This window comes from Haliotis asinina, chromosome 16 (genome assembly GCF_037392515.1).
Source record: "Haliotis asinina isolate JCU_RB_2024 chromosome 16, JCU_Hal_asi_v2, whole genome shotgun sequence".
Taxonomy (NCBI): Eukaryota; Metazoa; Mollusca; class Gastropoda; order Lepetellida; family Haliotidae; genus Haliotis; species Haliotis asinina.
Genome location: NC_090295.1, coordinates 3,449,088 through 3,461,810, shown reverse-complemented (window position 1 = coordinate 3,461,810; position 12,723 = coordinate 3,449,088). Strand labels below are relative to the sequence as shown.

The window sequence follows — 12,723 nt, the reverse complement described above, 5'->3', positions numbered from 1 at the left end:
GAAGATTCGGGTTGGAATTGTCGTAAGAGGCGAGTGACTAACGGGATCGGGTGGTCAGGCCCGCTAACTCGGCTGACATATATTATATGTTATCGGATCCCATTCGTGCAGATCAATCCTCGAGTGTCAGTCACCGGATTGTCTGATCCAAACTGTTATTTACAGACAGTCGTCATGTACATAGCTGCAATATTGCAGGGGAGGTGGGATAGCCTCATGGTTAAAGCGTTCGCTCGTCACGCCGAAGACCCGGGTTCGATTCCCACATGGGTACAGTGTGTGAATCCCATTTTCTGGTGTCCCCCCGCCGTGATATCACTGGATTATTGCTAAAAGCGGCGTAAAATTAAACTCACTCATTCACTCACTGGAACATTGCAGAGTGCGGCGTTAAACGAACACACACGCGGGCGTTTATAGTGCCGCGCTAACTTACAACGCATACAAGTTAGTGGTGTTTTCAACGCACAAAATATTCTAAATCAACTGAAAGCCATAAAAAGTATTCAAATACCTTCTGATATTGAAGGAGATTGAACATGTTCGTGGCGCCATATTTGAGTTATTATTTTGCATGCAGCCTCAAAACTATATCCAAATATTGATTTCATTCGATTGCTGATTCTGTTATACAGCATGACGATGAACAGACCTCGTAAAATATGCATGATGCATGCGTCGTGTTGGGTTTTTTTTAGAACAAACATGCATAAACTGGCACGCAGATTAAACAAGACAACTTCGGGTTTCGTATTTGTGAGGTCGAAGATAACCAACGTGACCCAATGCTGTCACATTCACATGTATTTTCATACAGTCATGACAGTAATGACGATGAGTGATTGAGTATAGTTTTGCGCCGTTTTTAACAATATTCCACACACAAACTCGCCGAACACAAACGACTCGTGGAACACAAACAACTCACCGACCACAAACGACTCACCGAACACAGGTAGGTCCTTGTACATCTTTCCTTCCTCACCTGTTAACCATGTTAGTCCACTAGTCTACAAACAACTCACCGAACACAAACAGCTCACTGACCACAAACAACTCATCGAACACAAATAACTCGCCGTACACAAACAGCTCACTGACCACAAACAACTCATCGAACGCAAACAGCTCATCGACTATAAAAGACTCACCGGACAAAGGTAGGTCCTTGTCTATCTTTCCTTCCTCACCTGTTATCCCTGCTAGTCCACAACACAAGTGACATGCAGCTCTCTGTCCGCTGACGGACCGTTGATTCCATATCGTATTAATCGCTAATCATTCGCCCCCTTACCCCGAAGGCACCGTGCGTGATAAGTTTCCTCGATCAGAGCCTGTCACTTACGACGACTAGCCCTGCCCACATAGCTCACCAACCATGTCGTGATCAGGCCGAAGTTCAGAGCTCGACGTTCGTGAAGGCTTCAATGCACATTTTTATCCTCGACGCTGAGGATATTGTCATGCTTTCATTTTCAGGCGCAATACTTTTACTATTAAAATATATCAGAATTTTGTTTACCAAATAAGGTACGAAGAATCGAATTTCTGTCGTGTACAAGATACCAACAATACACTAAGTGTACAACAATCACTCATACACTTAGAAAGGCATACGCGAAGTTTATTTCGCCGAGATATCAGATACACATCGGTAGTAATGATTTTTAAAGAAGAAAGTTTATTTTCAAATGACATAAATCCTCAAAAACCTGTATTATTCGAAAAAAATGTAACATAAACATAAAAAAATGAATTGCCTAATATCAGAGATTAAACTTCTGTTATATGATTTTTCGAAGCGTAAAATTTGTCGGCGCCATTACTGTCGCCATATTGTCATGTGGACCACACCCATAGAACACGGGTGTTTGGTATGTCGGTAAACAGTCGTAATTACCTGGCCTCTGATGTTTACCTATTATGTAACGTGCCGATTCCATATCATCAGCCGCATCACATGGGGGATCAATAATGAGGCTTGCAGACAGAGCCATCGTATTCACAGAAGTCTGCAAACAGTACCAACAACTCTACGACATTACGGCTGAGCAACGCATGTTCGTACTGACATTGCTGAAAACGTGTTATCATAGACATTTAAAATTTGCTTGCACTTTACAATGTCAGAGCAGCTTGTCACGACGGATGCACGTGTTGTCGATGTCAGGGTAAACATTGCATCATTGTTTGAAGTTACCACAATGTTATGTTGATAAGAGTGGGGATTTCTTGTAAGTATCGTGAAAACGTATTGATTATAACCATACCACGTAAGTGATCGTGAGTAGGGTGGTGAGTGAGTGAGTGAGTGTGGGTGAGAGTGAGTGTGTGAGTGTGAAGAGTGAGATAGTGAGCGAGAGTGAGACAGTGAGAGTGAGTGAGTGAGCTGGGATAAGGCCGTTCTGAACATTATTTCCATATATATCGCCTGGGTCATGCTCAATGTGGGAGGGAAACCCAAATGATGCAGCTAGCAGACGTTCATCATTTTGTGAAACACTCAGATATATATCACTTGGTGTCTGTTGAATGTGGGAACGAAACCCGAAGTCATGCAGGTGTATGTGAGATCTGCATGAACGCTCACATTTCACTCACTGACAGATGTACAAAACTGACACACGCTCCACAGTTCCACCGCGACGGACGTCATACTGATTTAATGAAGGTTCAATCAAACAGCAAGGTAAGCCCGCTGCCTCCCACCTGTCTGTAGATGTTGCGTGTTGGCAACTGATTCAGTAATCAGGAAGAATACGGAGGGCTTGACGCCGCTCTGTACGATGTTGCGGCTATTCATCAGTGTACCACTCGAGTTGACAGTAACGATGTCACGATAGGGCACATGCCTTGTTCATTATCAGAAGAGCAATTAATCACGATTACCGACTCAGAGTACGTCACGACGTATTGTGGTGCAGATGTACTTTAGCCATAAAGAAACTGACGCAAATTCTGTGAAGACTTCCTACTCTAAAAACCTAACCAAACTATTTTGACACAAAAGTAACGATGAGGGAGTGATTGGGATTAGTTCTACGTTGTTATTAGCAATATTCAGCAATTGTTCAATGGGGAAACGCAGAAATTGGCTCCACCCATTAATTACATCCATGTGTGGAATCGAACCTGGGCATATGTCGTGACGAGCGAACCCTTTAACCACTGACCTACTCCACGGACCCAAGAAAGGATTAAGGATGATAGTTGTGTTCTGTTACGGGGATCTACCCAGTACAACCGGTTATGCACAAACGGGACCACCACACTCCGTAAAACAACACACTGGTACTACTTCATTTCGCGTACTCGTACATTAACGCATACACAACAGCCTGCTTAACAGTCTCCCGCCACTCTTCTCGGGATCGGGGGCTTGACACTTGTCATTGTATCTCATTAGCGTAGATCGATGCTCATGCTTTTGATCACTGGTCTGGGCAAGACCGGATTATTTATAGCTGGAGTCCGGTGTTAAACAACGACCCACCAAACAACCATCATTTCTCATCGCGAACCCTATCACCCAGATCACACGCACGGAGGTAGCCTAGCGGTTAAAACGTTCGCTCGTCACGCCGAAGGACCGGGTTCGATTCTCCACATGAGTGCAGCGTGAAGCCTATTTCAGATATCATCCCACTGGAATATCACAGCGGCACGAAACTAAACTCACTCACTCATTCTGTCCTTCAATCCACACACCACTGTGGTACTGTTACAAGAACAACCCAGGTGTTTCTCAAGCGTAATCATCATCGGCAGTTTCCCTCACCTGCTGCCGGCGACATGGTACGTCTGACAAGCATCCAGCTACAAACATGTCCGACCCGCTCACCACCTGTTACACGGAATATTATCTACCCACCTCCGAGTATTTGTCAACCCCCAAGGCGGCAGCATCAACGTATCTGTGACAACTACTACATCTACGATCTGCCAGAAGCACCACAGTCTAGAGACTTTGCCCAGGAGCTGTGTGATCGCAGTAACAATTACCAGTGTAAGCTTCGACAAATATTGATAGAAGGGATAAAATATTAATTCAAGGACGTCGTAGGCACAGGGCTACAAAGCTCACGGCAAGGCTGGAGATGAGATGATCTCCGGCGAGATCGGATTACCGTAGTGTAGCAAAAAGTTTCAGGGTCATAATCTGTCGAGAGGATTGTCAGTATTTTGCAAATGTACTGATTATAACCGTACCATTTGGGGGTGGTGGGATAGCATAGAGTTTATAGCGTTCGTTCGTCACTCTGAAGGCCTGGCTTCGATTCCCCACATGTGCAACATCTATTTCTGGTGTCCCAGGCCGTGATATCATATTGCTGGAAGCTTGCTAAAAACGGCGTAAATTTAACTCGCTTACTATTACCACGTTTGTGAGTGAGTGAGTGACTTGGGTTTAGCGCCGCTGTGATGATAGTTCTAGTTATAGTTAGCGTAATGTCGGAAAGAAGAAGACCTTTAGTACTTTGGTAAAAACCACAAGGCCCCAAAGCACGCTGACAAAGTTAGAAAGATAGCGATTGGGATTCGAAACCATGTGCAAAGGTTTCTGCAGATTCAAAGGGACGCAAGTGAATTACGTGACCCTTCCCTCGTTAGGGTGAGAGAGAGACTCAATAAACTCGGTACGCCAAGTGGTGGCAAGAGTTGTATACTCCCCAGGGGGAGTTGAGACTGAAATACGACGTGCTGTTGAGATTGACATCCAGTGATCGAGGGAAAATACCAGCGCCTTGAGCATGCATTAGTGCATGGACATGTGAGCTATCTATCTATCTATCTATCTATCTATCTATCTATCTATCAATCTATCTATCTATCTATCTATCTATCTATCTATCTGTCTGCCTGTCTGTCTGTCTTCTGTCTGTCTGTCTGTCTATCTATCTATCTATCTATCTATCTATCTGTCTATCTATCTATCTATCTGGCTGGTACAGTAGACCAAGTCTTGGCCAGAACAATCCTTACAACACAGAGGGCAAAGGGCAGAATACACCGGTTCTACAGTTATGGAAGTAGAATGTCACTTCAATAATCCATTAATTGCTGTGACATAGAGATGACACCACGTACTTCGGAAAGGCCGGGAAAACAGCCTCACAAACGCCACCAGTCACAAAAACATGCACAGGAACGTCAAGGGTTCAGCCGACAATATTATCAAAACTGGGAATTGTATCAGAAACATTTTGTCACTGATCCGTGGATGTTTAAAAGCCCTTTTCTTGACTACCATACACCTGTTTGAAATTGTAACTAAGGCGTTGAATGTTCTAACAAGCAGTATCAGAATGATTCACGCAGCCGGAATACTTCACTTAATCCTTTACTGCCGAAACGCTTCACTTCACCCGTCATGATCAAGACGTCACTTATACGGCAACGTGGAAAGAAACACAGAGTTGCTATGGGAAACTGTCTACACGTTGTATCAAACACGGTAGATCGATCTGCAGCGCATCTACAACGATGAGGCCACCGCTCGCGGACGTCACAGTGACACCTGCAATTGGTATTTGCAGACCCTGAATCTCTGAATAGCTTGTCAATTTCCTAATCTCTTGGGTATCCAAAACTAATCCGGTTGATCAACTTATCATCAATAACAGTCACTTGTCCCGAGCACATAGGCTTAACCTATTTACTAAGCCACCAATATTGGACTTATGTATAGTCTCTCTGCGAAGTAGTTGTCAGGGATTGTCTGTTTGTCGTAATATCATTTAGTATTGTCTTTTGAGATTGATCAGACTTTCATTCGTTATCAATTGTCTTTTTCTTAGCAATATTGCAAAGCAAAACCATTGAAGTTCTGAAAACTAGAGCAATAAGCACAAGAAAAATATAGACTTGGCTATTAAGGGAGGCAGTCTATCAATACACAATCTATGTGGATGCAAAAGGTTATTAGGACAAGCCACAGTCTGTGTGGATACAAAAGGTTATTAGGACAAGCCACAGTCTATGTGAATACAAAAGGTTATTAGGACCAACCACAGTCTGTGTGGATACAAAAGGTTTTTAGGACAAGCCACGGTCTGTGTGGATACAAAAGGTGATTAGGACAAGCCACAGTCTATGTTGATTCGAATGGTTATTAAGACAACCCACGGTTTATGTAGATACAAAAGGTTATTAGGATAAGCCTATGTAGATACAAAAGGTTATTAGGATAAGCCTATGTAGTTACAAAAGGTTATTAGGATAAGCCTATGTAGATACAAAAGGTTATTAGGATAAGCCTATGTAGATACAAAAGGTTATTAGGATAAGCCTATGCAGATACAAAAGGTTATTAGGATAAGCCTATGTAAATACAAAGGGTTATTAGGACAAGCCTATGTAGATACAAAATGTTATTATAACGAACACTTTACCAACACACACTCTATATCGCAAATATCTAATGTGAAAAATGTTGTTTATATACAATCTGACTATTACTATACAATTATTAGACGATTATTAATATTATCTTTGATCTGGAAGCATATCACATCATCACGTCCGTTAATTCATTGTTAGTACAAACAACAACAACGCTTTAACAACTTTTGTATGTCGTATGTCACAAACTATGTCAAGCTCCAGTAGAGCATGTCCCTCTATAATCTTCAAAAAAACATTTATTCATTTTATCGCCCAATGCATGGCCAGTTATAAAACCACTGCGTAAAACGACAACAATATATAGGATTAATGATGCTTGAGATCTATATGGTTGCAGGTTTTATTTTCTTTCATTTTTTCATTTTTTTTAATCAGTTTCTGTTTTGAAATGCCACGATGTGTGCAGTGGTTTCTGATCTGCGTTCCCTTTGGCTGTATTCCTATACAATGTGACGTGAAACATGACTCTCGAGTTATGGGCATGTTCGCTACCTAATGAGATATGTGCATTTTGTTCAGAATTCTTCATTCTGTGGGATCACTTTTTGTGGGAATGATCATTCTTCCGTGATATTATCGTTGGTTGAGGAGACATGTTGGGGTCGTTAGTGGGTTGTGTGTGGAGCTCGGTGTTGAAGTAGGCGTGAGTGAGGGTTCAACTGATGGTGTAGGTATGACGATGGGCGCGTACGTGGACGGGGGAGTGTTCGGGTGGTGGGAGGTTGGTGCATGCGTGGAGCCACTAGCTGGGTTGTAGTTTGGGTACGAAATGAAAATGGGTAAGGGTGTGAATGACTAGGGTTTCGCAGAAGGTGCGGAGTAGTGGGGGTGCTGGTGGTTTGGCTGTGGGCAAGGGTATTGGTCTCTGGGATGTGAATGGAGCGTGTGTACGACTGCGACAGTGACTGACATCATGAGCTTCATGTGGGGGTGCTGGTGATTTGGCTGTGGGTGAGGGTATGGGTCTCTGGGCTGTGAATGGAGCGTGTGTACGACTGCGACAGTGACTGACATCATGAGCTTCATGCGGGGGTGCTGGTGGTTTGGCTGTGGGTGAGGGTATGGGTCTCTGGGCTGTGAATGGAGCGTGTGTACGACTGTGACAGTGATTGACATCATGAGCTTCATGTGGGGGTGCCGGTGATTTGGCTGTGGGTGAGGGTATGGGTCTCTGGGCTGTGAATGGAGCGTGTGTACGACTGCGACAGTGACTGACATCATGAGCTTCATGTGGGGGTGCTGGTGATTTGGCTGTGGGTGAGGGTATGGGTCTCTGGGCTGTGAATGGAGCGTGTGTACGACTGCGACAGTGACTGACATCATGAGCTTCATGTGGGGGTGCTGGTGATTTGGCTGTGGGTGAGGGTATGGGTCTCTGGGCTGTGAATGGAGCGTGTGTACGACTGTGACAGTGATTGACATTATAAGCTTCATGTGGGGGTGCTGGTGATTTGGCTGTGGGTGAGGGTATGGGTCTCTGGGCTGTGAATGGAGCATGTATACGACTGTGACAGTGATTGACATCATGAGCTTCATGTGGGGGTGCCGGTGATTTGGCTGTGGGTGAGGGTATGGGTCTCTGGGATGTGAATGGAGCATGTATACGACTGTGACAGTGATTGACATCATGAGCTTCATGTGGGGGTGCCGGTGATTTGGCTGTGGGTGAGGGTATGGGTCTCTGGGATGTGAATGCAGCGTGTGTACGACTGTGACAGTGATTGACATCATGAGCTTCATGTGGGGGTGCCGGTGATTTGGCTGTGGGCAAGGGTATGGGTCTCTGGGCTGTGAATGCAGCGTGTGTACGACTGCGACAGTGACTGACATCATGAGCTTCATGTGGGGGTGCTGGTGATTTGGCTGTGGGTGAGGGTATGGGTCTCTGGGCTGTGAATGGAGCGTGTGTACGACTGTGACAGTGACTGACATCATGAGCTTCATGTGGGGGTGCTGGTGATTTGGCTGTGGGTGAGGGTATGGGTCTCTGGGCTGTGAATGGAGCGTGTGTACGACTGTGACAGTGACTGACATCATGAGCTTCATGTGGGGGTGCTGGTGATTTGGCTGTGGGTGAGGGTATTGGTCTCTGGGCTGTGAATGGAGCGTGTGTACGACTGTGACAGTGATTGACATCATGAGCTTCATGTGGGGGTGCCGGTGATTTGGCTGTGGGTGAGGGTATGGGTCTCTGGGCTGTGAATGGAGCGTGTGTACGACTGCGACAGTGACTGACATCATGAGCTTCATGTGGGGGTGCTGGTGATTTGGCTGTGGGTGAGGGTATGGGTCTCTGGGCTGTGAATGGAGCGTGTGTACGACTGCGACAGTGACTGACATCATGAGCTTCATGTGGGGGTGCTGGTGATTTGGCTGTGGGTGAGGGTATGGGTCTCTGGGCTGTGAATGGAGCGTGTGTACGACTGTGACAGTGATTGACATTATAAGCTTCATGTGGGGGTGCTAGTGATTTGGCTGTGGGTGAGGGTATGGGTCTCTGGGCTGTGAATGGAGCATGTATACGACTGTGACAGTGATTGACATCATGAGCTTCATGTGGGGGTGCCGGTGATTTGGCTGTGGGTGAGGGTATGGGTCTCTGGGATGTGAATGGAGCATGTATACGACTGTGACAGTGATTGACATCATGAGCTTCATGTGGGGGTGCCGGTGATTTGGCTGTGGGTGAGGGTATGGGTCTCTGGGATGTGAATGCAGCGTGTGTACGACTGTGACAGTGATTGACATCATGAGCTTCATGTGGGGGTGCCGGTGATTTGGCTGTGGGCAAGGGTATGGGTCTCTGGGCTGTGAATGCAGCGTGTGTACGACTGCGACAGTGACTGACATCATGAGCTTCATGTGGGGGTGCTGGTGATTTGGCTGTGGGTGAGGGTATGGGTCTCTGGGCTGTGAATGGAGCGTGTGTACGACTGTGACAGTGACTGACATCATGAGCTTCATGTGGGGGTGCTGGTGATTTGGCTGTGGGTGAGGGTATGGGTCTCTGGGCTGTGAATGGAGCGTGTGTACGACTGTGACAGTGATTGACATCATGAGCTTCATGTGGGGGTGCTGGTGATTTGGCTGTGGGTGAGGGTATGGGTCTCTGGGCTGTGAATGGAGCGTGTGTACGACTGTGACAGTGACTGACATCATGAGCTTCATGTGGGGGTGCTGGTGATTTGGCTGTGGGTGAGGGTATGGGTCTCTGGGCTGTGAATGGAGCGTGTGTACGACTGTGACAGTGACTGACATCATGAGCTTCATGTGGGGGTGCTGGTGATTTGGCTGTGGGTGAGGGTATGGGTCTCTGGGCTGTGAATGGAGCGTGTGTACGACTGTGACAGTGACTGACATCATGAGCTTCATGTGGGGGTGCTGGTGATTTGGCTGTGGGTGAGGGTATGGGTCTCTGGGCTGTGAATGGAGCGTGTGTACGACTGTGACAGTGATTGACATCATGAGCTTCATGTGGGGGTGCTGGTGATTTGGCTGTGGGTGAGGGTATGGGTCTCTGGGCTGTGAATGGAGCGTGTGTACGACTGCGACAGTGACTGACATCATGAGCTTCATGTGGGGGTGCTGGTGATTTGGTTGTGGGTGAGGGTATGGGTCTCTGGGCTGTGAATGGAACATGTATACGACTGTGACAGTGTTTGACATCATGGGCATCCTTTAAGCAATTATGATTCGACGACATTCATCAGGCAAGTCAGCGAGCCTTACAGTCGTCGAATCACAACCAACCCAGTAGTCGCCGCTTGCGACAGGCGCAAACTGCTGAAGACCAATGTACTCAGTTGTATTGGTAACGTGCAACGGATGGCAGGTGATATGTACAGTGAAGTATTCAAGTAATGCGTCAAGTGTACAAGTAATGCGTCAAGTGTACAAGTGATGCATGAAGTGTTTAAGTGATGCGTGAAGTGTACATGTCATGGATGAATTGTACAAGTAAAGCTTGAAATGAACACGTGATGCGTGAAGTGTTCAAGTTATGCGAGAATTATACAAATGATGCGTGAAGTGTTCAAGTAATGTGTGAAGTGTACGGCGGTACAGGGATGGGTGATGCAGACCACACATGAATAATTCATTACGTGAAGCCCCTGCACATCGGTATCTCGCACGTCACATCCAAAGAACCACCTCCGCTGAATAAGCGCTGCATTAAATACGCTAAACCTTCACATTATTATATCGGAAATGAAGTCATAAAAATAAATCGATATGAGTTACTTTGGATTCCTTGGTCAAACACCAGGCTGTCAGGTCTCCAAATAAAAGAGTCTTAGATTTCGGAATCGCCATAATAAATTAAATCTTATTTTACCAATTAACTTTAAACAAAAAAAATACAAATATATTTTTTCTCGGTTAATGTACCATGTATGTTGATCTACGCTAAACAATAATAGAATGCCCATGTGTTGCTATAAACATGCATAAACAAAACCATGCATCGTTTTAGACTTGATTGGAAGGGATGCATCTGTATGCTCTAGGATAATTTTGCAGTAAATCCCAACATCGCCCACATGTTGTGACTACGAATTATTTTCCCCTGACACGTGGTGGTTCAGACCCCTTATCTAAATGAACAAAGTACGTCGATTCCAACAAATAGATAATCGATATATCATATCCCTAATTACGAACCTGGAATCGTCAAACGGCAGTGTGCACAGCTACAGCGGTTGATGGGTGAGTCAACACCGTCACAGCGGCCTACATCGTCACGGGGATGTACTTGCCATGTAATCGAAGATTATCATCAAAGACATACACTTTTGTTTACAGATTACTGATTCTTACGTATCCTAGAGGGACCTGGTGGACGAGCTGTCTAAGGCGACAGGCTAGTGATCCAACCAGATTGACCGGGTGTAAAAACCTTAGAGTCAGTCTTGTCTGCAGACTCTTTCCGTGCTGTCACAACCCCTAGTGTGCAGTAAACAACCCTGTGCGCTTAATACAAGCCATGAATCCACCAGTTGATGACCAGATGGTGGCCACCTGAATACGTGCAAACAACTAGTTGCGGGTGCAGCAACGTGCAGTAAACATGGATAAAGTACTGTGACTATGTGTCCCAGTCCACCCAGCTGTGAATGGGTACCTCGTAATGATGTTGATGCCACAAAAACTCGGTGCGCCTAGTGGCAGCAAGAATTGTATGATCCCCTCGCCGTTGAGACTGATAATACGATGTGCCGTTTACACTGACATTCAGTGATCGAGGAAAAAACAGAGCGGCTTTGTGCAGCTGCGCTGGATGTCACCGCTATACAAATACTTGTCTGATGATAGCTCTGACTTGCACAGAACATAGACAGAAGTTGTGGTACAAGTAGGTCCCTTCCCATGGGTTCATGCAAGTGTGTATCCAAGCGCTTTGTAAACGTTTAATGGAAATTTATGTATGTATATACAGTTGAAGTGGCCAGGATTATCAAAGATCAGGTAAAAGTTTTAATTAGCAGTCACCTCCCCAGTCCACATCACCCGCTCACATCCAAACCCTCATCCAGTCATAGCACATTTCACTCACTCACTCACCAAAATCTGCTCACTCGTTTTTCTCAACGCTCACCCATACACCTATTCACCGACTCACTCACCTACCAAAATACTTACTCACCAAAACACTACTAAACTACTCATTCGCCCACTTAAACATCCATTCTTTAATCCACTCACTCATCCACCAAAACACCACATCACTCACTCACTCACCAACTCACTGACTCACTCACCTGAACACCCATCCACCAAAACATTACATCACTCACTCACTCACCAACCCACTGACTCACTCACCTGAACACCCATCCACCAAAACATTACATCACTCACTCACTCACCAACCCACTGACTCACTCACCTGAACACCAATCCACCAAAACACCACATCACTCACTCACTCACCAATCCACTGACTCACTCACCTGAACACCCATCCACCAAAACACCACATCACTCACTCACTCACCAACCCACTGACTCACTCACCTGAACACCCATCCACCAAAACACTCACTCACTCACTCACCAACTCACTGACTCACTCACCTGAACACCCATCCACCAAAACACCACATCACTCACTCACTCACCAACCCACTGACTCACTCACCTGAACACCCATCCACCAAAACACCACATCACTCACTCACTCACCAACCCACTGACTCACTCACCTGAACACCCATCCACCAAAACACTCACTCACTCACTCACCAACTCACTGACTCACTCACCTGAACACCCATCCACCAAAACACCACATCACTCACTCACTCACCAACCCACTGA

General features: G+C 45.7%; 2 protein-coding genes across 4 annotated transcripts in view; both read right to left on the bottom strand.

Moving 5' to 3' along the window:
- LOC137267585 (uncharacterized) overlaps nucleotides 1–12,723 on the bottom strand; it is a 137,100-nt gene that overhangs the window by 66,570 nt on the left and 57,807 nt on the right. The window lies entirely within an intron of this gene.
- LOC137268763 (mucin-5AC-like) lies at nucleotides 7,148–10,108 on the bottom strand. Its single transcript, XM_067803343.1, has one exon. The coding sequence runs from the start codon at nucleotides 10,106–10,108 to the stop codon at nucleotides 7,148–7,150; it is 2,961 nt and encodes a 986-aa protein (XP_067659444.1).